The 26,173-nt window shown below is 49.5% G+C and overlaps 1 protein-coding gene across 5 annotated transcripts in view; it reads right to left on the reverse strand.

Moving 5' to 3' along the window:
* Abr (ABR activator of RhoGEF and GTPase) overlaps window positions 1–26,173 on the reverse strand; it is a 198,714-nt gene that overhangs the window by 74,108 nt on the left and 98,433 nt on the right. For 4 of the 5 annotated variants that reach the window (XM_057775296.1, XM_057775300.1, XM_057775297.1 and 1 more), the window contains exon 2: window positions 20,805–20,989. In XM_057775296.1, coding sequence (XP_057631279.1) covers window positions 20,805–20,989 — 185 coding nt within the window. Of the gene's footprint in view, window positions 1–2,981; window positions 3,613–20,804; window positions 20,990–26,173 lie in introns of those variants that run through there. The other variant, XM_057775299.1, reaches the window with a different exon arrangement.

Raw genomic sequence — 26,173 nt, forward strand, 5'->3', positions numbered from 1 at the left:
ACCAAATCATAGGAATGATATATGAGTCCAATTTTTCCTCATCTACATTAAAAACATATACTTAACTTTACAACATATATATCAAGGTGTCACCTAAAACTGTTCCTCAAGTCACCACCTATGAGGCCCATACTTCAGGAAACACCAATAGGGTGATGGACCTCCTTGCAGCAAAGGTGCTGGAGCCTAAGAAAAGACCTGAATGGTCATTCAAACAAGAATACAGGCATTTCAGACAACCCATTCTCTTTAAGCACAGAATAATACCTGAAGAGTTAATATGGAATACAAAAGGGCTTTTTATTCCTGACAAATGAGTTCCTTGAAATAGCAGCTTCTACCAGGCCCCACCCGTCAGCCCTATCTACCTTTAAATAGAACTGTGTGAAAATCTTTTTGGAAAAGTATGCACCGTTTTACAGATGGGATGTGATGTTGCTATCAGTATCTGCATTATGAGTTTACAGATCGTTAACTCCTGAAAGGAAGCGGGGTTGTGTGTGAGATGTAGAAAGCTACAGCTACGGCTCTGGAGAGAACTACCAGTCAGGTTTGCATCTGTCCCTTAGGAAGAGGAAGCACCTCGGAAATTACAGCAAAAGCAGGATTGATTTATAGGGCTGGCATTTGGGCAAATGCACAGTAGCACAACTACTGTTTAAGGTAAGTACTCCTGAAGTAAAGTAATAGCAAAGAGCAAATTGCCTTGGATTCCTACCAGCTGCCACGGAGGAGCGAGCCAAGCCCATCTGCAGCCAGGACGCTGGAGCATCACCTAGAAAGGCCCTTTGATCTCTGCACACATGCAAACATGTACCGGTCCAGCCCTGACTCAATCAGAAGTGGTCTCTCTCCTCCTCTGAATCTGGGAGTCTTCTTGATTCAGCTTTTGGTTCTGAAACTACTCATAACCCATACTGATTTGGAACTCACTATGTAGTTTAGGCTGGCCTTGAACTCCTGGTATTTCTCCTGCCTCAACCTCCTGAAGGCTAGTATTAGAGGCAGTCACCACCACAGTTGGATGCTGGTATTCTCTATCAGAACACTTCTCACGGCTTGAGTGCTGTCTTACTTCACTTTCCTATCTATCCCCTGTGAACGTGATCCTTGCCTCTGGGAGGAAGGACCATGCCTTGTCTCCTCCACGGTGCCAGGGCGGGGGCTTAGGCTAGAACACAACCTGACAGCACGTGTTGAATAAAATGATGGGCTTGCTTTCCACTTCTCTGCAGCCCTGGGCTAAGGCCAAGCCTGATGGAGGAAGCAGGTGTGAGAGAGGCATTACAGATGAGCAAGAAGCTCCCAGGCTGAAGCTACCTCCAGAAACATGGAACCAGGGAAGAGAAGTGGGAGGGAAGGAAGGGCTCTGTCCAGGCATTATGGGACCTGGGAGGAAGGATGGTTTCAGGCATGCTGTGTGTCCAGGACCTCTTCGGCAACCATGTGCCACCTATCAAGGTCAGGAACCTGGCATAGCTTTTGTGTGTCCCAACAAACCTCAGTCATTCCAAAAGTTCTCACTGGTCCTAGTCATCCACCCAGTACCACGCAGTGGTCAGCAGTGACAACCCAGAGAAAAGATGCGCCTAGGAGGCAGCATGAGTGGTATTGAGACCTGTGCTGGGAGGGCCCAGGAGGTTCATCGGGAACCTGATTGACTGGTCATCCCATGACTGGAACTCCCGGCATGCTTCTTGGCTCATAGAGAGACTGATGGGAAGACTGGAAAATCTAAGTACAGAGGTTTTGTGGGTCCAACGAGGGACACGATTTAATCCAGTGCTCTAAGCTCGTACCAGGTTACCAAACAGAGATGAGGTGCCAGGATCCCACTGCAGCTCCCACCCAGTCTGCATCACTGCTCCACCCCAACCCCGCCTATCTGCCACCTACCTAACCTGGGTCTGCAGTCTATTCTTAGTCTCCATTAGTTCCTTCTTGGAGCCACACCAGAGTGTGGGCAGGGTGAGGCGGTGATCATCCTATGGAAAGGGAAGACTCAGGGAGTCTCAGACACCTAGTCCTGATAATGCATTGAACACCACACCCTCTGGGGCCCATGTGGTTAGGTAGCTGGCTTTGCAGTGTGCATACTCCCTGCTACAGTCCTCACAGGCCCTCCCTCCAGACACAGAAGAGAGAAACGACCGGCTGTGGCTAAAGTTCTTAGAGGTAGGTGAGGGTGAGAAACCAATGTATTTCTCCAGGTTCCCAGGGGAAGCTGTACCCCTGGGGAAAAGACAGACAAGGAAGAAGGCAAAACTATTGGCACAGCCCCTTCCCTCCTGATGTACCTCTCTAGGAGCTCTGTTGCAGGGTTACAACCCTAGAGGAAGTGGGCCGGTCCTGCCTCTGCCCACTTTGGGGAAACCGCTTACCTACCTGACAGTTGTTCCCGCCCCTTCTCCGGCTGATTCAATTATTTTCCTTCAAGAAAGCCCAAGTGACCTCAGACTCTTGATCTTCCTAAATGACCACTTGCATTAGTCAAGACGCACCAAGTCGCCAGTTTCCTCCTTGGAAAAGGGGTAGCTCCCATGGCCACACTTTACAAATACCCTTATCCTCTGGTTGCCATGGAAACAATGAATTATTGCCCACCAGTTTCAAGTCAGTCAGCTCCTCTGGGGGCAATAGACTCACATCAGTGACAGGCCACCAGGTGACTCATGTCACAGCCAAAAAGATCCCCTAACACAGCTGACTGAGGGGAAAGCCAGCAGTCACTGCCCCTGAGGACAACTGGTGCAGGGCAAGCAGGCACTCCACCTCTCCCTCAAGAACAGCTGCTCAAAGAGCATAGCCCTCAATCCTCTGGCAGGAACGTGCCAGCCCATCTCATGCTGAGTTGGGCTCTTCCACTCAGCCATGAGGCTTGTGCACACATCAGCCATTTCTCTCCAAACACGGTTTCAGCATCAGTCAAGAGCCAGCCCTGCCCCCTCCCCACAAGCATCCAGGGCGTGTCACATTCCCACCTTCACAGCCACCAAGAAGGGGGACCCTGAGCCAGGGCTGGTCGGGGTTCCCAGTTCACACTCCTCCAGGAGAAACACATCTTCATCCTCCAGAACCTTGTCCAAAAAGCCTATTGCCTCCTCTTCCTCTTCCATGGCAGCCAGAGCTGCAGAGGGCAAACAGGAAGCAGGGTCCACGCAGCGGTGGCAGCGGCGGCGGCGGCAGCAGCAGCAGCCGCGCGCGCCTCAGCAGGGAGGGAGGCAGGCAGGGGACGGGCGGGCGGGGAAGAGCTCAGGGCAGGCCTACACCAGCATGTTGGTCTCCGCGGAGTCGGTCCTGGCACCTGGCCACCGGCTCGCGATGAAAGGCTCCATTATGAACCTTTTCCTGCTGCCGCTTTCCAGCCGTCCTGCGCGCCGGGCCCGCCTCCCGCGCGTCCCCACCCTGCGAAAGGGGAAGCAGGGCCTCCGGGAAGCGGCTCGTGGACGAATGCAGGGCAGGGGCAACAGCCAGCACCCTCTGCGGTTCGTTCCTTCCTCAGTCGCCGCTCTGGTCGCCCCAGGCCCGCTGCCGGGCTCGTCCAGGCGCCCTGCCGCTGCGCTGCTGGCCACACAGAGCCCGCCCTTTCTGGACCCGGAGGCCCGATTGCTCCAAAAACACAGGAAACGCACGTCTTGACTTGCGAGGTGGAGCTGCTCGTTCCTTCTGTGGTCACCGGGCGGGCGAGAGGCTGGCGGAGGCTTCTGGAGCGGAGGAGGAGGGAGGGAGGAGGCCACAGACAGGCCGGGCGGGCGCAGGGGGAGGTCTGCTTCCCAGAGACAAGCTTTATTTACAACTTCTCGCTGGAGCCCTTGGGCAAGGGGGAGCAGCAGAGAGGCTTCCCCCAGAAGTCACCCTTCATCCACTTAGTCTAGGTTCCCATGGGATGTCACAAGCCAGAGGCCCCTTCGCACCCCGGCCTCAGGATCCAGCACCTTCGCAGAGGGGAGGTCCACTGTCGGTGAGAAACCGCAGTTGCCATTGCACCACGGTAGAGTAAACGAGGCTTTGTACTTGTACAGGAAGGCACTGGCCTGCTTTATGCCCAACCCGAGCATAGTGCCAGACAGGGTCCTAAGCACACGTCATTGGGCACCGGGGACCACCCGGGAGCCACATTAAGGTCAGGTGCTACTGGCAACGCCACCTTCCACTTTCTTGGAGTATTTCTGCGCCTTACAAGGGAAGGGCCAGCCCTACAAGGCCAGGATACACAATCTAGGACAGGTGCATTACCCACCCTCCCTGCTCCCAGACTGCTTCCCCTCAGTGTCTTCCACATTCCAAATTCATGCAGAGGGTGAGGCTCACGTCCCAGGCTCACCCTGACCCTAAGAGACACACCCCCCGTGGGGGAGGAGTCTAGGGCCAGCAGCAGCAACTCTTTCACAACTCAACATCCAAGGCAACTAACCGTGGGCACATCTTTAGCACTCATTCAAAATTCAGGCAGGGCAAGCACCGAGCTGCAGAGGGCCTAAAGGAGCTGAAGAAACCACGGCAGCTCCAGCCAATTAGTGTTCCCCAAAGGCAACACAGGCTCAAGTTTGCAAAACCTGTAGTCTTTATGGTTTTAGTTTTGTTTTGAGGCAGGATTTCTGTACGTAGCCAAGCTAGACTTGTTTGTTCTTTTTGTTGTTTTTCTTTTTACCATACATGTATGATGATTGTTTTACCTGCCTGCCTCTCTCCCTCTCCTTACCCCCCACTGTGTGTGTGCATGGGGTGTAGGGGGTAGATCTGGGTGCCAATTGTGTGTCTCATGCTAGATGGTCAAAAGGCATCAGATTCAGTTCAGATCCCCTGAACAGTAGTTACAGATGGATGTGAGTCACCATGTAGGTGCTAGGAACCGAACCCAGGTCTTCTGCAAGATTAGCACGTGCCTGTAACCACTGAGCCATCTCTCCAGCTCCCTACAGTTGTGTTTTTTTTTAAATATTTATTTATTTATTATGTATACAATATTCTGTCTGTGTGTGTGCCTACAGGCCAGAAGAGGGCACCAGACTTCATTACAGATGGTTGTGAGCCACCATGTGGTTGCTGGGAATTGAACTCAGGACCTTTGAAAGAACAGGCAATGCTCTTACCTCTGAGCCATCTCTCCAGCCCCCTACAGTTGTTTTTGAGAGAGGATCTCTCAGTGTAGTTCTGGCCATCCTGGAACCAGCTATATAGGTCAGACTGGCCTGAAACTCAAGAGACCTGCCTGGCTCTGCTTCATCCTGTGTCACCACACACAAGGGAAAATATGAATGGTTAAATAAAATCTCCTGACTTTAAAATGAAAGCAAGTAATCTACATTTCTTATATTTTTGGTTGTGAGCCTAGCCTTTAACAGCTGAGCCATCTCTCCAGACCTACATTAAAAAAAAAAAAAAAAAAGCACACAGCACACTAAACCACATCTTTGCTCTGAGCTAGGCTTAAGGATGGCCACACTGCCTTTATTCTTGCAATTGGTTGTTAGCTGTGGTTATGTGGGAGGAGTTTTCCCTAAGGGTCTCTCTGTCCCATCTCCTCTTAGAAGATTTGGCAGCTTGGAATAAAATTCGGCTTCATATACCAATCTACCACTACTTTATCTTTGTAAATCTGTGTAACAGGTACCACCAACCAGGTGGTGCGGTTTCTGAATCTGTCCATCAAGATCTCATGTGCCATTTATGATCAGCCTTTCGTACACAACACATTCACTTATCAGTGGCAACCATATGGCCACAGAGCGGAGTCAAACTGTTGAGGCCATTTCCAAAGGAAGGCAAACCGTCCCAGATGGGACCCACCATGCCAACTTCTCTCAACTACACTGGGCACCTTGGCTGAGGAGGGAGGGGAAATGAAAGGGAATGAGTATAGTTTCTTATCCTACTCTTTAAAAAGAAATTCTGGAACTCTGAAGTCTGGAGGAGGCTCCTGTCATTCTGTACCCTCACCAGATACAGGCTCCATCCTGCCACCAAAACTGAAACAGTCTGAGAAAGGTATGATGGGCTCTCTGGGGCCCGAGCCAGTCCAGGTCTGTCCCACCAGTGTTCTTGCAAAGGCATCTCCTACCCATCATCCACTGCTTTCTCTCTCGGTCAGTTTTGCTCTGACTGGGTTATAAATAGCCAGATATCTGAAGGGCCCTCTCAAGTCACAATCCCTCATTTGGTTTGGGAACAGCCAGGCTGGGCATTCCCTAGGGCACAAATGTGCCAGCTCAGGGCCCGGAGTTACAGGTTCTTCTGCCTTCTACCCTGGGGGCTCCACATGCGCAGCATGCAGTGCCCTAACTGGTCAGAGCAGTGGGCAGCACAGGACGATATCCAATCCAAGAGAACCTGAGCTACCTTGAAGCAGCCTAATTTTAGAGCACCTTAGCTTCTCCATAGTCCTACTCATAGTAGACTCAGCACCCACTTCTTCCCTAAACCCCTGAGCCTCACAGAAGCTGCTCCCCAAACATCCAAGGCTTAAACTACCCCATCCACTCCAACTTGTTGGAAATTCCAGTGAGTAATAAAAACGTCCCCTTCAGTGGACACAGAGGCTCCATTCGCAGGCCCTCAGTCCTCCCTCTGGAGGGGAAGTGACTCACAAATCCCCAGGGTGTTCCCTCCCTTTCCCTCTCAAATGTTCAAGAAGGCCCCAGACCTAGGTTTCCTTCCTACTTTGACTGCTCAGCCTGGTTCCAGACTCTTCTCTCTAGAGAAAAGCCAATATGACCTCTGCCCTCTGATTTTCTCTAAGTCCTCGGGCTTCTGGGGCCACACAGTGTGTTTAGGCCAATCTTTCCTCCTGCCTTCTGTACATATGATGTCAGGGCTCAAGGTCCTATCCCACAGGCCTATGCTGACAGCCTTGGGAGAACTGATCCCATCTCACTATTCTACCAATGTCACCCTCTGCCACCTCTATGCCTGAGACCTGCATAGGCAGCTGGATCTCTTCACCTAGAAGTCAGAGCAGCAACCTCTCAGCTCCTCAAATCCAGACCAGTAAGTCTCTCCTCTTCCCCATCCCAGCTTCCTCTTCTGGACTCGCCACTTCCATCAGTGGGCTGTCATCTTATGGTTCCTTGTGCCTGTGGCCCCACACATCCCTTTTACTAAATTCTTTGGTTCTTCCATCTTTCCCTCTTCCAAACCACAACCCAGCTAGGCTTTGCAATACCTTACATCTATACAGCCCTAAAAACATTGCATTGAGACTCTTCACTCTCTCTGTCTGCTCACTGGTCCATGTGCATTGGTACCCCTGCACATTGGCCTGGCATGTGTGACCAAACCCCTACCACTGGTATACTCTCAAAGAACTGAGGTGAGGGACGTATAAAAAACAGGATGGAGTGAACAAGGGCATCCATGCCGAGGAAAAACTTCACTGGAGAGTGTCTGCTAATTAAGTCTGTAAGGGGGTGGGAGAAAGGAGAAGGCCATGGGGGAGCTGAAGACTGCAGGCTTGAGAAGGGAACCTGGTGGGCTTCTGAATAGCACCCGGAACAGGGACGTCTTTCCAGGCAAAGGGAGGAAGGCCCACATTAAAGAGTTTCTTCCTTTCTTCCCTTTTTGGTGCTAAAGCTGGAACTCAGAGCCTTGTTTAAGCTACATCACCCTCCAGCCCTAGGGATGGTTTCTTAAGGAGCTTCAGAAGAAGTTAGGGAGAGAAGAGAAAATAAGCAGGAGGTAAGTACACAGAGGGCAGCTGAAACAGGAGCATGAAGGACAAGGACCGTGGACTTCCTATAGCAGGAGGTACCAGTCAAGACTTCTGACACCTACTAGCTCCCTATCTTAAAGCCTGCAGTGGGTTGTCTCTGTCTCTCTGTCTCCATCTCTGTCTCTCATACACACAGAGACAAACACATACAGACAGACACATACAGACAGACAGATAGACACACACACAGAGGGCTTTCCTTACACTCAAATCTCCACCTGCACTCCCTTACCAACTCAATTATCCAGCACTTATTAACTGCCTACTGTATACCAGGCATTGTGCTCACATTCAGAATGTAGTTGCAAACAGGGAGTCGTGCCCTTTGTGACCAAGTGATTGACTCCTAAGGCTGTGCCAAAGGAAAGGCAGGACTGGGGAGGGGCACATTTTAGTTATGCTGTTGTGGTACAACTCCAGAAAGGGTAACATGGAAATGGCTATTGTGATTTTAAATGTTCACACCCTCTGACTCAGCAATCCCACTCTAGGGAATTGCCTGAAAAAAGCCCTACTGGAAGGGCACCAAGGTGTGTGTATAAAATGTTGGCTGACGCGAGAAGGCAGCAAAGGCTGCCACAAGTCCAACTGTCTGAGAGTGGAGCCGAATCTGCTGTGATGGTTCACAAGTAAGTCTGGCCCTCAGGCAAAGGCAGGAAGAGTTCGAGTCCTAGGCCTGTCTGAGCTGTACAGTGGTCTACATGCACACGTGCACACCCCCACACGCATGCATGCATACACACCAATCTCAAACAACACAAAACAGTGGCTTGATTAGGACTAGAACTGTAACTCAGTGGCAGAGTATTTGCCCAACTGTGCAAGACCCAGGTTCAATCCCAAGGACTGTCCCTCTTCCGTACCCCATCTTTAAAAAAAAAAAAAAAAAAAAAAAGCAGAGAGAGGGAGAGGGAAGCTCGTTAAATGGATTTTGGTATAGCCATAGAATGAAATACCACACAGCCACAAAAGTAAAATAACAAGATATCTACCAATAGTATAATCTCATTTTCATACATAGTCTACATATGGAAAAAATGAGAAATAAATAAACCCAGTAGCTCTCTGTAGGATGTGAGCTTTTACATACTAGATGATGTATTTCTGATCAGTGAGAATTTTGAGTATGTAATCAGAGAAAATAAAGTTATAAAAAGAAACGTGGGGGCTGGGGTGTAGCTCAGTCACAGAGCGAGTACTTGGCATTCTCAAGGCTGTATAACTGTTCCCCCTCCCACACATACACACAGTGCTATGGCGGGAATTTAGAATGAGCTGGGAGGGCACAAGCAGGTGCAACTGATGTAATAAATGAGAAACCATGGGAGACTCCCTGGAGGTGGTGACACGAGAACCCACCCTAGCTGAGCATGGCGATACTTGCTTGAAATTCTAGCACTTGGAGGCTAAGACGAGGGTTACAAGTTTGAAACCAAACTGGGCTACATAGGGAGACTCTGTCTCAAAGAAACAAGGGCAAGGGACGTAGCTTGGTAGTAGAATGCTTCCTTCACATTAAGTCCTTACCTTCAAGACTCAGAACACAATAAAGTAAAGTAACAATGAAGGAATGGGCAGGCCACACTGATGGAGACTGGGAGACAATCAGGGAAGTCTTGTGGAGTTATATTCCAAGTTGGAAGTTGGTGGTGAAGCTTCAGAGGCCAGCAAAGAATCAAGTGATTGAGTCTGACAGGGTGGGAGGCTCTGGATTTCACCATTATAGCTGCAGGGGAGGTGGGGAAGGATTCCAGGCGAGTCGCATGACCATTCTCTGGTGTACCCCTCATCTGACAAAACGTCACTCATTCTCAAACACTGCTCACTCTGTGCTCAACAGGAAGCCACTAAGTCAGACCAAACAAGGGCAGCTGATTCAACCCATCACACTGGTGACAAGGGCCAAGCACATTCCCATCTCCAGGATTTACCAAACACAGTTTCCTTGGTGTGAAGATGTTCACCCAACTCTTCCGGCAGAAGCTCAAGCCCCACTATGAGGCTGGGGAGCCTGGCAGGCCCCTGGAGCAGTGCCAAGGTAGGTGGAGTCAAGAACCAGACTCTCACCCTCCATACCCTTGCTCCTCCCTCTTTCCATCATAGCAGACATGAGTCTGGCATGGTGGCTCATGGCTGTCAAGTTCTAGGGAGTGAGAGACAGAAGAACTGCCATAGGTTCAAGGCTAGCCTGGGCTATAGTGTGATACTGTCTCAAAACAAAACTCACATAGAATTTAATAGCATAAAGCTACAGGGTATAAGTCAATGCTGTTTATATGGTAAAACTAACAAAATCAGGGACTGGAGAGATGGCTCAATGGTTAAGAGTGCTTACTGCTCTTCTAGAGGATCTGGACTCAGTTCCCAGCACCCACACGGTAGCTCACAACTGTCTATAACCCCAGTTCTAGGGGATCCAACACCCACTTTTGGCGTCTATGGGCTCCTACACACTTGTGGTTCACATAAATTCATGAAAGCATGTGTGTGCACATGCACATACACACACCAAATAAGTTGCTTTTTAAAATGTAACAAAAGCACTCAGGATTCAGGAGATGGCTCAGGGAATTTAGTGCTTGGAACATGATCCTGATCATCTGAGTATGGATCCCCAGGGCCTACCTAATAGTCCACAGCAGTAATACAGCTATCTGTAATCCCAGCATGTTTCTACAGGGAGATGGGAGGCTGAGATGAAGTCTCCAGAAGCTTGTAGACCAGCTAGCTTGTCATACACAGCAGAAAACAGTAAAAGAACAGAACAGAAGACAAAGACCAACATCCAAAGTTGTCCTCTGACCACATACATGGTGGCAGCACATGCACGGGCACACACACACACACACACACGAGAGGGAAAGAGACAGAGAGAGAAAGACACACACAGAGAAAATATATTCCATTGGATTCTGGATTTGAATTCTAGTTTTTGCCTCTTGCCAGCTCTGTAACACTGGGCAAAGCATTTAAACATGCCTTGTTTTTCTCATCTATAAAATGGGAATCGCTACTGCACCATTTCTAGAGCTGCCAGAAGGCCTGGTACACACAGGGCAGCTAAATGGCCTGCGCTAAGTGTTTAGCGAGCACCAGCTCTTCTCCCCTTCTTCCTTCAGCAGATGTGTGTGGAGGGAAGACCCACCAGAGTCACCTCCAGCCTCTTCCAGGGGACCCGGTAACTCACCCACACCAGACCACTCTGTTTCTCAAACCTCTAAGGCCTTTTCCACACTCAGTGGTTATGCAGCTCCCTTACCTCTACCTCTTCCATGACTCATTCCCTAAGAACCCACCCAAGGTCACAAGACTTTCTTTTGAGGACATTGTACAGCTCTTTTTTTTTTTATGTATACAATATTCTGTCTGTGTGTATGCCTGCAGGCCAGAAGAGGGCACCAGACCTCATTACAGATGGCTGTGAGCCACCATATGGTTGCTGGGAATTGAACTCAGGACCTCCGGAAGAGCAACCAGTGCTCTTTAATCACTGAGCCATCTCTCCAGCCCCTAGATAGCTGTTTCTTATCCTCCTCATCTACTCCCACCACCACCCCCAGACAGGGTCTTAATAAGAAGCCCAGCCCAGCTTGGAACTTGCAACCCCCCTGCCTCAACCTCCTAAATGCTAAGATTACAGGCATGTACTGTCATAACTGGCTTGCTAGACAGTTAACAGCTGAACTCAAATGTTTGTTGTTTGTTTTGTTTTTGGAGACAGGGTCCCTCTGTGTAGTACTGGCTATCCTAGAACTAGCTCTGTAGATCAGGTTGGCCTTGAACTCACAGAGATCCACCTGCCTCTGCCTCTCAAGTGCTGGGATTAAAGGCCCATGCCACCAACTCAAATCTTATCTCACAGTAACTGCTCTCTGCTCTCTTTCTGTCCTCTAAAGTAACATTTAGTGTCAGGGCAGAAGTCACTTGGGACGAAGGAGCTGCCACTGAGAGTTTGTGCATACAGTGTCAATATGTGTGCTTAGACCAGGGGAAGGCTTCAGAACGCTCATGTGTCTCAGGCATTGGGGTCCTTTACCTGGCCTTACTCATTTCAATGATACACATTCACTTAGGACTTCATTTGCTCCCCACATTCTAGGAAAGTTTTAAACCATCTACATCTGCATCTACATCTGTTTCCTCTGTATATAATAAACAAGCTGAGTTCCCAGGTTAAACAGCCTCCTGTGCTCACGACAGAGTCCCCTGAGGTTTGGGTGGCAGAGAAGCAGTCAAAGAAGCCATGATGCAGATCTAAGGCTGCTGTGTGCAGGTCACTAACCTGTGAGGACCCAGAGTAGATGCTTCCAGCCTGCTCAGTAAACATCGTCACCCACAGTGTCCTGACTGAGGGCTGGAGAGGGGTATGCATGTATGTGTCTATCTGAGGAGGCTTAAGTGAATAATTATTTTTCCCTTTAATTTGTACTAATAGACGCCAGAGATGAGGCCACAGAGGTGAGAGTAAAAATGCACCATCCATAAAGCTGAAAAGTACTTTGTATAGTAACTCCTCAAAGCGTTTGTGCTTACGGTGTGATGAGGAACGCACAACAGAAAACCAAGGTGGAACAGTCAGTGTGTGTAACCACGTCTCTGTTAGGACGGTCAGTGTGTGTAACCACGTCTCTGTTAGAACAGTCAGTGTGTGTAACCATGTCTCTGTTAGGACGGTCAGTGTGTGTAACCATGTCTCTGTTAGAACGGTCAGAGTGTGTAACCATGTCTCTGTTAGAACGGTCAGAGTGTGTAACCATGTCTCTGTTAGAACAGTCAGAGTGTGTAACCATGTCTCTGTTAGGACGGTCAGTGTGTGTAACCATGTCTCTGTTAGAACAGTCAGAGTGTGTAACCACATCTCTGTTAGAACAGTCAGAGTGTGTAACCATGTCTCTGTTAGAACAGTCAGTGTGTGTAACCACGTCTCTGTTAGAACAGTCAGAGTGTGTAACCACATCTCTGTTAGAACAGTCAGAGTGTGTAACCACGTCTCTGTTAGAACAGTCAGAGTGTGTAACCATGTCTCTGTTAGAACAGTCAGTGTGTGTAACCATGTCTCTGTTAGAACAGTCAGAGTGTGTAACCACGTCTCTGTTAGAACAGTCAGTGTGTAACCATGTCTCTGTTAGAACGGTCAGAGTATGTAACCACATCTCTGTTAGAACAGTGTGTGTAACCATGTCTCTGTTAGAACGGTCAGAGTGTGTAACCATGTCTCTGTTAGGACGGTCAGTGTGTGTAACTACGTCTCTGTTAGAACGGTCAGTGTGTGTAACCATGTCTCTGTTAGAACAGTCAGAGTGTGTAACCATGTCTCTGTTAGAACAGTCAGAGTGTGTAACCATGTCTCTGTTAGAACAGTCAGAGTGTGTAACCATGTCTCTGTTAGAACAGTCAGAGTGTGTAACCATGTCTCTGTTAGAACAGTCAGTGTGTGTAACCATATCTCTGTTAGGACGGTCAGTGTATGTAACCATGTCTCTGTTACAGTTTTTCTTGGCTATACACATTTTTCTTTTCATGAGAACAGGGAACACAATGCGTGTCTCCCCTCTGTGTTAGGGTCAATCTCTGCCTTGTGATTCTGTGGCATGTGCCTTGCTTTCAGGCAGAGCTGTCACTAGGGAGCATACTTACTCAATATCTCTTTGATTGAAGACTGAATTGAATGACAAGTTCTGACTCTCAGGATCTTATAATCTAAGCCAAACACTGTTAAATTGATAGGTACACATCTGCCCACATGGCTATATACGGATATAGAAAATAAACAAACAGAGCTGGGGAAACAGTTTAGTGAGTAAAGCTCTTGTCCTGAAAACAGGAGAGTATGAATTTCATTCCTAGCACCCATGTAAAAAGCTGGATGTGGTGGCACATGCCTGTCATCCAAGAACTGGGGGAGCAGAGGTGAAAGATTCCTGGAGTTCACTGACCTGCCAATCTAGCTAAGTCGAAAGCACCTGGTGGAGTAGGGCTGTGGGAAACAGAGAGACAAAGATAGAAAAAGAGATGCTGGGTCTCAAAAAATAAAACAGAAAGCAGCCAAGGAAGACATCAACCTTTGACCTCGACACACATGTGCACACATACACAGGACATGCATGTACAGATGATGTGAGATTCCTCTGTATGCTGTGGATACCACTGATGAATAAAGAAACTGCCTTGGCCTGTTGATAGGGCAGAACTTAGGTAGGCGGGGAAAACTAAACTGAAAGTTGGGAGAAGGAAGGCGGAGTTGAGGAGAAGCCATGGGGCCGCAGCCAGAGACAGACATGCTGAAACCTTGCCAGTAGGCTACGAGCCTCATGGTAAAATATAAAATACTGGAAATGGGTTAATACTAGACATAAGAGCTAACTAGCAATACTCTTAAGTGATTGGCCAAGCAGTGATTAAATAATATAATTTCTGTGTGATTATTTTGGGAGTCTGGGCGGCCAGGAAAACAAACAAGCAGCCTTCATTACAACATACACAAAGAAAAGAAGCAGCCTTACTTAATGCATTAGTACAACTGTGAAGAAGTTTCTCAGTGCGTACAGCTACATGAATAGCTACGGACGCCAGGGAGCTAAGTGAAACAACTGTATTCTATACTATGCCATCCCACCATTTCAAACATCACATCCCAAATAAACGATTTTCTAAAGCCCTTCGGGGGGAAAAAGACATTTAGTTTTCATTTTAATGGAGTAATATGTTTTGCTTTACTCAAACACCAGGTCTGCCAGTGGCACAGGTCTGTAATCCCGCACTCCAGAGGCAGAAGCCCAAGATAAAGTGGTATTTACGTCCCACAGGGATTCAAATTCAACTAATCTCCAGAGCAGTCCACTGCATGGCATGGCAGTTTACCTTGTCACACTGTTACCTGGTTCCTGCAGAAACCCCTCCAAATGGAATTGTTTATCCCCCATTTACAGTAGAGGGGAGTGATGCTGGCTGAACTGGCCAATGTCACAAGGCACGGGGTAAAACTTAAACAAACACGGTAGCTCAAGCTTGCAATCCCAGCATGCAAGAGACCCAGGCAGGACGACTGCAAACTCAAGGCCAGCCTGGTTTCATGAGAACTGCCTCAAAAGAGGCAAAATGGGTACTAAAGGCTCCTGTCTGGGGAGGAGCAGAGGACTGTGCTTACAGGTACCCTGCTATACTACATTCCACAGCATCAGTGCACCCTCAGTAAGGCCCACCCTAGACTGGAGCTACCCATAAAGTACTATGGTTGCTAAGTGTATGTAGCCTTCCTCCACGTCTTCCTGCCATGCAGGCAGCGGGTGAGGGCTGCGTGGACCACCTACCACACTGGCATGGCATCCTCTCTGGGAAGGGAAGAAAACAGTGCTGGCCTTGCTAGCACCCACTGGTGGAGAAACTCAGTAACAACAACAGAAAATAGCACAGTAGAGAGCAGTCTGCCGGGTTCTTCGGGACCCTGGGAGAACACAGAGCCAGGCAGAGCCTCTGACCCCAGCGGTTCAAGCTGGCCTCAAACTCAAATATCTTCCTACTTCAGTTTCCTCGGTACCAGCTAGAGAAATGGGCTATCATACCCAGCTTGAGGACACTAGTGGTAACAGCTATGCTTGTTTCATGGACAATTAACACCTGTTGAAATCATTATTTTCATCAGTCGCCTCTTTTCTCCCTCCTGCCTTCCTTCCAATTTCAGAATATCTAGGGCAGAGAACTGTTCTGGCTGGGCCCACCCTCCTACCCACAGTACCCTGGGCACCTGTAGATTAGCATACCTTTACCAAATAAATATGACTTTGAGAGTAGCCTTGTTTGCAGGTAAGAAACACATTCACGAACTGTGGTCCTAGCAGGCTAGTGGGAGAAGAGAGACAAGGGAAAGGTGACCGGGGCCAGTCGGGTGCAGCCCATCAGGAAAGACACCAAGGAAGCTACTATGGGGTGTGAAAGGGGGTGTACGGCCTGGAGAGGATAAGAAGAGTTCACTAGAGAGTGGACAGTATCCCAAGTAAGGTACTGTATTTGCCTTCTGCCCAGTGTGGACAAGGCACAAAGCATCTGAGCCCTAGGTTTTTTTTCATGTATGTAAAAAGAGCTCTACTAGCAGCTGGAAGTGGTGGCAACAAAGCACAGCACAATGCACAGGAGCGAATGGTTAGTGTGCTCTCTGCAGCAGAGATGGCAGAAGATGCAGCAGGGGAGAAGATGCACTGGGTTGCTGAGTCTCTACCAGGGCACCCACCACCCCCAGATTAGAACACAGAAGAATGTGCAGGCCCTGGAGCCGCAATCTCTCCACATGTCTGTTCACTTAGGGATGACCCTCTCGGCTCCAACCTGAGACAGAAGGGAGAGCAGACAACGATCTGCCTAGCTCTGCTCCCCACTCTTCCCACCCCTCCCCCTCAGGTTCCAGAACTACACCATTCAATTCCAAATACCAATCAGGAACCCAGAGGAGCCTAGGAGTTTACATGGGGATCTAAGGGGTGCACAAAGGCATGACCAAGAATGGTGCTCCTTATCTACAATGGCAGACTCAAGCCCCAAGAACTGGGGGCCAGCTGGACTGTCAGAGCTTCACCCAGGAGAGACGGAGAGGGGTCTGGCAGCACCACCCAGGATTAAGCTTCACAAGATCCCAAGTTGAAATATGTCCTGGTCCCACGGGATACACCAGTCTCTGGCAAATTATGTCAACTCCGTAAGCTTAAGTTTCCCCAATGGTAAAATGACAGCAGGGCACATACCACGCAGAGACATCATGAACTGCCCCGATAGGGAGTGCCACTATTAGGAGGTGTGGCCTTGTTGGAGTAGGTGTGGCCTTATTGGAGGAAATGTATCGCTTGGGTGGGTAGGCTTTAAGGTCTCAGATGCTCAAGCTACATACACTCTTCCTGCTGCCTGTCAATCCACATAGAGAACTCTCAGCCCTATTCAGTACTATGTCTGCCTGCAAGCTGCATGGCAATAACAGACTGAACCTCTGAAACTGTAAGACAGTCCCAATTAGAGTTGCCATAGCCATGGTGTCTCTTCACAGCAATAGACACCCTAACTAAGAAAATGACAGTCACTTCTTCACTTCACCTCCACTTTCACCTTTGGATCCTCGTGCCAGCTGAGGTCTGCACCCATACAGATATTAAACTGGTTTTTGTGGGGTTTTTTTGTTTGTTTGTTTCTGTTGTTGTTTTTTCGAGACAGGGTTTCTCTGTAGCTTTGGAGCCTGTCCTGGAACTAGCTCTTGTAGATCTGTCTGCCTCTGCCTCCCGAGTGCTGGGGCTAAAGGTGTGCACCACCACTGCCTGGCTCAGATATTACAAATTACATGGCATTCCGGCCCTTAGTGACATCTCATGGCAGACTTGGGTAGCTGTGTCAGTTCACATGGGAGGAAATTCTCCGAATCTTCCATTTACTGATGGACAAATGACCTCAGAGAGAGTGACATCTCTTGGGTGACACATCTTCAAAGTAGCAGAAGACAGACAAAACCCAGATGTCTTCTGTCTTGGGGTCCCTTTTGCTGCACCATCCAGAGAGAAGACAGGAATTGAGGTCTATAAGAATGAGGTTTTCTATAAGATTGTGGTTCTGAAACAGGAAGTTGCAGCTGAGTGGGAGTATCCTCACCCTATCTCCCAAGGGAAACTACAGACTCTCAGTTGAATTGAACCTCCAGCAACTGATAACCCCTGACCCTGTGCCAGGATACCCTGCCCAGCCTAGGTTTGGGAAAGGCCTGTTTGGGTTCACCTGTCACCTCTGGGGCACAAACCAAGATGAAAATTTCACAGCAAAGCTATACTGAGGAGTGAGGAGATCATGTCTTGGCTGAGGCTATCACACTTGGGAGGACAGACCTGTCCAAGGAGGTGGCCTGCAAAGGCAGATTCATTTCCCAACAGGTATTTACCAGACTGAGTCCTTGTAATGCTGCTGGTCCCAGCCCTCTAAAAACCAATGACGAAAGTCTTGTGGGTTTGAGACAGGGGCTCACTATATAGCCCAGTCTGGCCTAGATGCCACAGTTCTTCTGCACCTTCTGAGTGCTGGAACCAAATGTAGTCACTACAAACAAGGCTCCGTGTGAGCAAACCCCCAGCCACTCCTCACACTTCCCTTCAGAGGAGCCAATGCTGTTCAGACCTGGGGACATGAGGCTCCATGGAATTATGACCCTTGTTCAGTGTCCTACAGCCAGAAAGCAGATTTCATCTGTGCAAAGCTTGTATTATTTCTAGACTCTAGGTCACTGACCCAAGATACTGATAGTTCACTCTATGTGTTAATTTTAGGGTGTCTAAACATTATCCCGGCGTCTGTGGGATGGTTCACAATGAGATGAACATCTCAATCTACAGACTGAGCAAAGCAGATGCTCTCCCCAAGGTGAGCCTGCTTTTCCTCATCCAGTCAATTGAAAACCCAAGATCAAAAAGGCCAAGAAAGAGGAGCTCCCACTCAACCAGCATGGGTAACCCAGGGCCCAGGCCCAGGCAGCATTATGAGTGCCAGGCCAGCTAAGGACTACAAAGTAAATTTCAGGACAGCCTTGGAAACATAGAGACCCTGTCTAAGAAAGGCAGAGGCTCCACCCGCATGGCTGCTAGCACTGGTCTTTTCTAGCCTTTGGACTCAGACTGAACACTGGGAGTTCTTGAGTTTAAGTCTACTGGTTTTTCACCTAGAGTCTTTTACCTTTGATCACCTGATTCTTGGGCCTTTGAACTGGAACTAAAACTATACATTGGCTCTCCTGAAACTCCCAGTATATACTGCAGAGGGTAGAACTTCTTAGCCTCCATACCCACAAGTCAGTTCCTTCTATCAAATCTCTCTATATACAAATTGCACATGTGCACGCGCGTGCGTGCACACACACATACCCACCCCACCCATTTGGGTTATGACCTCACAGGTACAGCTTGCTGTATGTTTGGGTGTGGAAAGCTCAGCTGCCAGGCTGTGCCAAAGGCTAGATATCTAAATATCTACAACAATTGTCTGATTTGGTCCAAAATGTCCCTTCTGTTTCCAAGTTCCTAACAGGAAGTCTGGCAGGGGAGGAGACTGCCTGGCCAAGTGAGCACAGCCAAGTAGCAGGAACATGAGGGGGGGGCACATGAACACACCTTTTAAAAAACAAAAACAAACCACCCTAAGTACTGGGAAAGGGGGTTTATACCTTTCAGGCACCCTATTGCAAATGGCAATACTTGCAGGGTCCACTAGGTGGGGCCAGTAATGCAACAGAAAAAGCAGAAAGGAAGCTAGCTCCAGGCAGGCAGGGGTTATAGCTGGGCAGGCAGGCAGGAGCAGAGCAGCTTGCAGCTAGAACTGTCCCAGCCATTCCCAACTGGCATCGGTGATCTCCCTATCTATCCAATGCAGTGCAAACTGGTACTGAGGGCCCCAAGTACTTCAGATGACTGTTCTCTCTGTAAAATATTCAACATTTCAAAATCTTCCACTCAAGTTATTCCCTTCTGACCACCAAGAACAATGGGAACAAAGTGAAGCTGCTACCCAGAGCAAAGAACACAAGGCAGGGATATATATGGTCCTGCTATGCATAGAGCATGGGCAGGACTTTTCACCAGGGAATCCGAATACCCATGGATGAATGCTCCTACAAGGTAGTCAAGGGAAGGAGAGGAAGGGAGACAACGGCAGAGACAAGAGGGAGGCCAGGCCCCACGTGGAGGTTACACAGGGCATCATCGTGCACCTGCTTACAGTGGGACTTATGGGCTAAGTCCCTAGGCGAGATCTAAACCCCACTGACATACAACCACAGAAGGCAGAGATGGGGAGCCAGAGTTCTCTCTCTCTTCTTTCTCCTGGTTGGCCTGAGTCCAAATCGCAGAACAGCCTCTCCTCCATTGGTCCAAACACTGCCTCGACACGGCCAAAATGGCTGTCTCTAATCCACCACCCCTCCTTAGGGCAACAACACCCAAGAATGTTGGCTGTGGGGAGCCTGAGGCTGGTCAACACCCACACCCATCCCCTCCACCTCTTACCTGCCCCCCACCATCCCTTCCCAAACTTGCACCACCTGGCAGCCGCTGAGCTCTGCCTAGGCCTTTGTTGCTATGGCAACAATGTGGCTTCCCCCAAGTGGGATGCTGGTTGCCAAGGCCCTTGTTGCCAAAGGCTATAGCAGCCACCCCAGTGTGTGAAGAGGGGGTGAGAGCCTGCAGAGGGTAGAAAGGAGCAGGGGTTCTTCCAAATGGTAGAGTCCAGGCAGTCTCCAGGTGGGGTGGAGGGGTTAGGCATTTAGAGAAGGGAAATGCATTGCATAGCATGGCTAATGCTCCCTGAGGGCTTCAGAGAAGAAAGAGAACCCCACAAATACCTGGACAAGCTGGACCACGGACCCATGAAACCGAGCTCCCACCACCAAAACAAACGGCTATGATTCTTTCCCCCAACTCCAGAAAAAGAGCCCCAGGGAATCTCTCTGCCTGGCTGGTTCATGTATTTCAGATACGCACACTCATGAGTGCCCAATGTCAGTCCCTGTCACCAGGAACAGCACTAATTCTAAGTACTACAATCCCCCCCCCACACACACACATTCCTATCTCCCTGCCCTGTCAAAGTGTACTTAATCTTTCTTTCAAAAGGTTTCTGAGAGGGACCCCCTGCCTCTCCGGGAAGCAGGGAAGATAGGCATCTCAGGCTTATCCTTTCCTGTGGAATGGAACAAGGCTGGAAGCTCTCAGCCCTGGGGAACACTACAGAAGCACCATGTTTTACCCCACCAGTCCTGGCTTTGTGGGTCACTCGTCCCCACAGGCCACTGTGCATTCAGCCAGGTACAAAGAGAAAAGTCTGGTCCTTCCAGGGTCCCCTCCCCATCCTGTTGAGAGACTAAGAGATGCTGAAAGGGGAATGAGGGTGCCCAGGGCAGAATCAACAGCTGGCAGAGCAGGGGAGGGGTAGCAGAAGAGGACATACATGACAGGACACTAGGGGTCCAGGCCCACCCTCCCCCAGCCCCACTGCTAACACTGTCCTAAGCAGACCCTGGCCCACTTTTCACACAAGTTGTCTTATCTCCCCTCCCCTCCCCAGAAGAGGAAACAGGAGTACCTACCCCAGGTGCCAACCCCTCAGGTGGGGTGGGTGAGATGCTGTCCCCACCACCCTGGCTGCGAGCGCTGAGCTGGGGCGACATGGTGGGTGATTCGTCGATGTATGGCATGGTCTCCGAGCCCTCAGGGGGCCCCTTCTGCTCCTCATGCCCCTCTGCGTCGTAGTCCTCGGCACCGTAGCTGAAGTCTGAGACAAGGAACAAGAAAGGCCACTGAGAGTCTTCCACCAAGGCTGCCAGGGACTGGTAGCGCAGTGGGCGCCGGCGCCGGCCCCCAGCTGCCATGGTCTCTGCTGCACCATGCACCCTGGGCCAGGGCAGGGGCTCCACAGCCAGGCCTGAGGAGGAGGGTGGGAGCTCCAGCAGACACAGGCTCTGCTGAGTCCGTCAGAGGCTGCTGGGAGTCAGGGAGGAGCGGAGCTGCTGTCGCCACCCGCCTAATAGCATGTCAGCTGCGTATGTGGATCTGTGTTTCCCTTGCCTCCTGCCTAATTCCACGTCTAAAAATTAACAGTGGGAGAAGGAGGCAGGACGATTCCAACTTCTCTCTGAGTCACCATTTTGCTTTTTATAGGGAATAAGGAGGTGGGGGCAGGCCAAGCGATGTCACTTCCTCGGCCCCTCCTCCTTGGGTACCATTGCACATTGAGCTCAATCCCTAGGGGGTGAGCAGGGCAGGTTTGGGGGTAGAAAGGACCCAGAAAGTGTGCCCTAGGAGGCCCTCAGTCCTTTGAATGAGACCCTGCAAGCAGGACAGAGCCCAAGGAAGGCAGGCGTGGGAGAGAGGGCTGTGCCCAGGCCTGGCAGGGACTGGGTGAGCAGCAGTCTCCTCAAAAGCCAGTACTTAAGTCTACAATTCCAACGCAGTTTCCTTCAGAGCAGGAGGGAGGGAAGGGGACAGAAAGAAAAGCTGTATTAACCCCTCCCAGTGCTACACAAGCTCCAGCGCCCACACAGATGCCCTCCTGGGGGCAGTAAGCTAGGCCACCAGGGTTTGCACAAAAGCTACAGGATGGCCTCACTAAGACCCTTGCACCATTCCCAGCCGGGGAATTGGGTGTTGCTGTTCCTAACATCCCAGTCCACTATCGGGATATCTGAGAGTACAGTGGGGTTGCTGTAAGCAAGATGCAAGGTCTCCTCCAACCTGAACCCTGGTTCAGGGAAGGAGTCCTAAGTGAGGAGGGGCCAGAAGGAGCTGGCACCATGTCTCACAGAGGAACGCAAACAGGGAGCCTTGGAGTCACTGCTGGCAGCCAGTGCCCTGCACCTTGGACCTGTTGAAAACACAGGAATTTGTCATATGGTTCCCAAACCTTGGCAGAGACCTGGGTTTTGGGACTGTGGCCAGTATGTCAGAGGAGCCTGGCTGGGCCTGTCCCATTATCTGCTCAGACATCACTTCCTCCAGGATGTTCTCCCTGGGAACCCAGTTTACCAATAGCACCTGGCCTCCCGGAAGCCTCAGGGGCAAGAACTGAGTGTTTCAGCTGTGGCCAAGTGCCCAGCACCCACAAATGACACACAGCAGGCTCTTGGAAAGCAGGAGTAGCTGAGTGAATAAGAAGGATGCACCATCCATCTCAGACCCGAGGTCTAAGCCAGGAAGGCCCCAGTGAGTCAAGCTCTCTGTGGGGGCCCTGGCTCCTCCTCCTCTGTCATAACACACCAGCCCACAGGCAGCCAGCAGCCTGAGAATGGTGTCACCAGGTCAATGCAGCGCCAGGCAGGCCACGGCTATACTCGGTCCAGTCTGGCTGTTGGCAGTCGATAGCTTCCCCTGGGCTCTCTGCACCTGCTTCTGCTGACTTCCTATCCCTGGGCTTAGCAGATGCCCATTAAGCTGTCTGGGGACATAGGCCGTATCTCCTCAGGACAGGCGTGTACACGAAAACCCACAGACCTCTTTACTCCTACAGGAGCTCTGGATCTCCCTGGTCATGCTGAAGCTAAGAGTGTGGGCAAATGGACTATGGTACACCTGGTCTAGCCAACAGCTGGCCTGACCCAACTGGGCAGCAGGGGAATGAAGGTATTACCTAAGGGCAGAGTTCACATATAGGCCAAAAGAGAATATGTCCTGGTTCACTTCTAATGCAATACCTGGCATCTCCCAGGTCTCTGGCAGCCACTCCTCCGTGTGCACAATCAGACCCGGCCAAATCCTGGTCAATCTAACCACTTCAAGGCAGTACTCACAGAAGAGGTCACTGGGCCTCAGACATCTGCCTAAGAGCAAGGTAAGGATCTGACCCTGGGTCCTTCTGAGTCTTCAAGGGCTATCCTGTCCTGTTTGAAGTTACCCTGCCTTTGGCCCTCCTCATGGGATAGGTTGACCAATGAGAGGAGCACAGGGTACAGACACGGGTACTGGCCCAAGGTCCTATACAAGCATTTCTAGGTCATTCCTTTCTTGTTCGTGCCTTTCATAAAATGCTGGGAGCATGGGACGCTTCTATTAGGAAAAGGGATACATAAAAGGATGGAGAAATCAACACTCTAGGGGAGTAGAGGGCTGAAAAAGAAACCCATCAGGCACAGACGAGCTTCGGTCTCTGAAGGCCACAGGTGAGAACACTAAGTGGCTGTAGCCTGGCCACTAGTCTAAAAAGAAAGTGAGACAATGCAGTTGCTGACAGTCAGCTCCATTTCCCCTCTTGGTAGCAGAAACCCCACGGTATTCAGAGTGGCACTACGCTCGGTGGCTGGTAAAGGACCACATTTCTTAGTAGCATGTAATTAAGTCCTCACTAATGAACAAGAGGAATAGCTGGGCATAATAGCCTAGACCAGAACCCTAGCACTTGGGAGGTCAGGGCAGGAGAGTCATTACAAGTTCAAGACCAGCCTGGAATACATAGAAAGACCCTGTCTAAAGGTAGGAGTGTTAGGTGGACGTTAGAGACTTTGAAGATGGCTGCTTTTGGTTAAAGAGGCTGGAGAGATGGCTCAGTTGGTAAAATGCCTGCCATCCAAGTACACAGGGATGGTGGCACATGCCTGTGACCTCAGCACTGGTACATGGTGTGCATGAAGACAGGAGATTAAGAGTGTGTATGTGTGTGTGTGTGTGTGTGTGTGTGTGTGTGTGTATACACCTGCTCTTCTGGAACACCAAGTTCAGTGTCTACCATTCATGTCAGGCAGCTTACAACCAACTCCAGGGGATCTAATGCCATTTTCTGGCATACCCATGCACGCATGCACACACACACACAAATTTTAAAAAATTAAAAGTGGATCTACAAAGGGAGTTCCAGGACAGGCTCCAAAGCTACAGAGAAACCCTGTCTCAAAAAAAAAAAAAAAAAATTAAAAGTGGAGAGTGTCAAAGCAAAAGCATTTGAACTGGACTTTTGGCACACATGTACACACACAAAACAAGTATACAACACACCACACACATATAATTTAATAATAATAATGGTAAGAAGTACACTGCCCCCTGCCCTCACTTTTCTTCCTTTTGTTGCCAGTGTGCATGGCTGGAACTGCAGCAGCCATGCTAAACCATGAGATGACTTTGAAGATGAAGACAGAACTGAAGATGGCAGAACAGAATACTAGGAGTCTGAGTCACTAATGAGATAATGAAGCCACCTTTTGACTCTGGAATGATCTACCCTGAGACTTCTTTTTTATAAAATGAGAATCAAGAAGTGAGGGGGCTTGGGAGTGGGGAGGGAAAGAGAAGTCCACGTTATCTGAACCACTACTATATTTAGTTTCTCCTACCACCTTCACTGTTCTTCATCTCCTTGGTGAAGTCTTTCACCACCCATCTCTTAAAAACTACTGTTCCGTATAGACTCTTAAAATAGACTACCATCAGGGAACAGAAAGGAACTGTATTAGTGATTTCTGAACATACTATGCTAAGTGAATGACGCTAAGTACAAGTGCACAGCTTGAATGTTTCGGCATGTATAATGTTTCAGTACAGACAAAGCTGACCAATGTTTGGAAATACTAACTATAAAAACACCGGTGGCCTGTGGGCATGGGGTGTGGACAGGAGCTAATAAGACAGTAGGCACAAAGGTACTTCTGGGCCAATGGAACCATCCCTTATCTTGGCAGGGATCTGAGGTACAAAGACAGATGCAATCACCAGAATTTACTGAATCTTAGTACAGTTAATATTTATGCAGTTCACTAAATACTGAACACTCGTTAATGATACGCCAGGCTGAAGGAGTCATCTACAATTCTGAAATACATAAAACATAAGAGGGAATGGGACAGGAGATGGATCGATGTGAAAGGGGGCAGCCATGAGTAAGTACGGACTCTAGCTAGCAGTAAATGGGCTGTTCAGTGTGTGATGCCCTCAACCTTTCTCCACGTCTGATAGTTCTCATAATAAAATGACAGGACAGGGGCCAGTGCTCCCCAGATCACTGCCACCCTTTCCTCTGTGTCCTCTCCCATTATTTTAACTCTCCGCCGAGAGATCTGGACTGCATATCCATCTCTGATTACTCCCTGGACACCTATCTTCCAGTCACCAACTTTAACCTGAGGTTAGTTCAGCAGATGATGGGAGACCTTCACGTCTCTCCAGACTCCTCCCCTTCCCAGTCTGCATGAATCTCCTCAAATCCCCACTCTTGCCAATAATTTTCTCCCCACGGCAGCCAAGCCAAAACCCAATCACACCTCACAGTTCTCTGCCAACTCCAATGGCTCAAACAGCCTCAGCTGAAGACTCCTCGTGGTACACATCTGCCTCCCCTTTACATGGTCACCTCCTGCCCTGTAGTATCAGATCATTTTCAGTTCCTATAACTGTCTGAATATATGGCTGGAGAGTCTAGTCTTAAACCCTGATACCTGTAAATATAACCTTAATTGAAAGAAAAGATACTTGAAGACGTCATCAAGTTGAAAATCGCAAAACAAAATCATCTTGGATGAACCCTATAGGAACTAAGTCCCCTGAAGTCCTTAGGAGACAGAACAGACCCTTGAAGACAGGGAGGGAACACGTACAGCCAGCACTAGCTGAGAGGATCATGCAGGAATTCGACCCCTGAAGCCTGGAAGAAAGGGCTTCCCAACAGGCCCTGATCTGGGGCCTATAATGCGCACAATGAAGATGACTTTCTGTGGCTTAAAGCCACCAGTATTGTGATAATGTATATAGCAGGAAAAGCATTCCATGAATCCTCATCCCCGTACCACCCCTAGACCACCGCACCTGCTGCTATGGCTCCTAAAACCCTGTCCTCGGCTCTTTGTCCATCAAGGAGACCTCTTTAGCCCTCAAAGTCAGCTCCTATGAACTTCCGTGTGTTTCCAAGTAGATAAAGCACTTTTACAAACTGATGAGAAAAGGATAATTACATCATATTCTAATGAGCTAGGGAAAG

Source organism: Chionomys nivalis, chromosome 7, assembly GCF_950005125.1.
Source record: "Chionomys nivalis chromosome 7, mChiNiv1.1, whole genome shotgun sequence".
NCBI lineage: Eukaryota > Metazoa > Chordata > Mammalia > Rodentia > Cricetidae > Chionomys > Chionomys nivalis.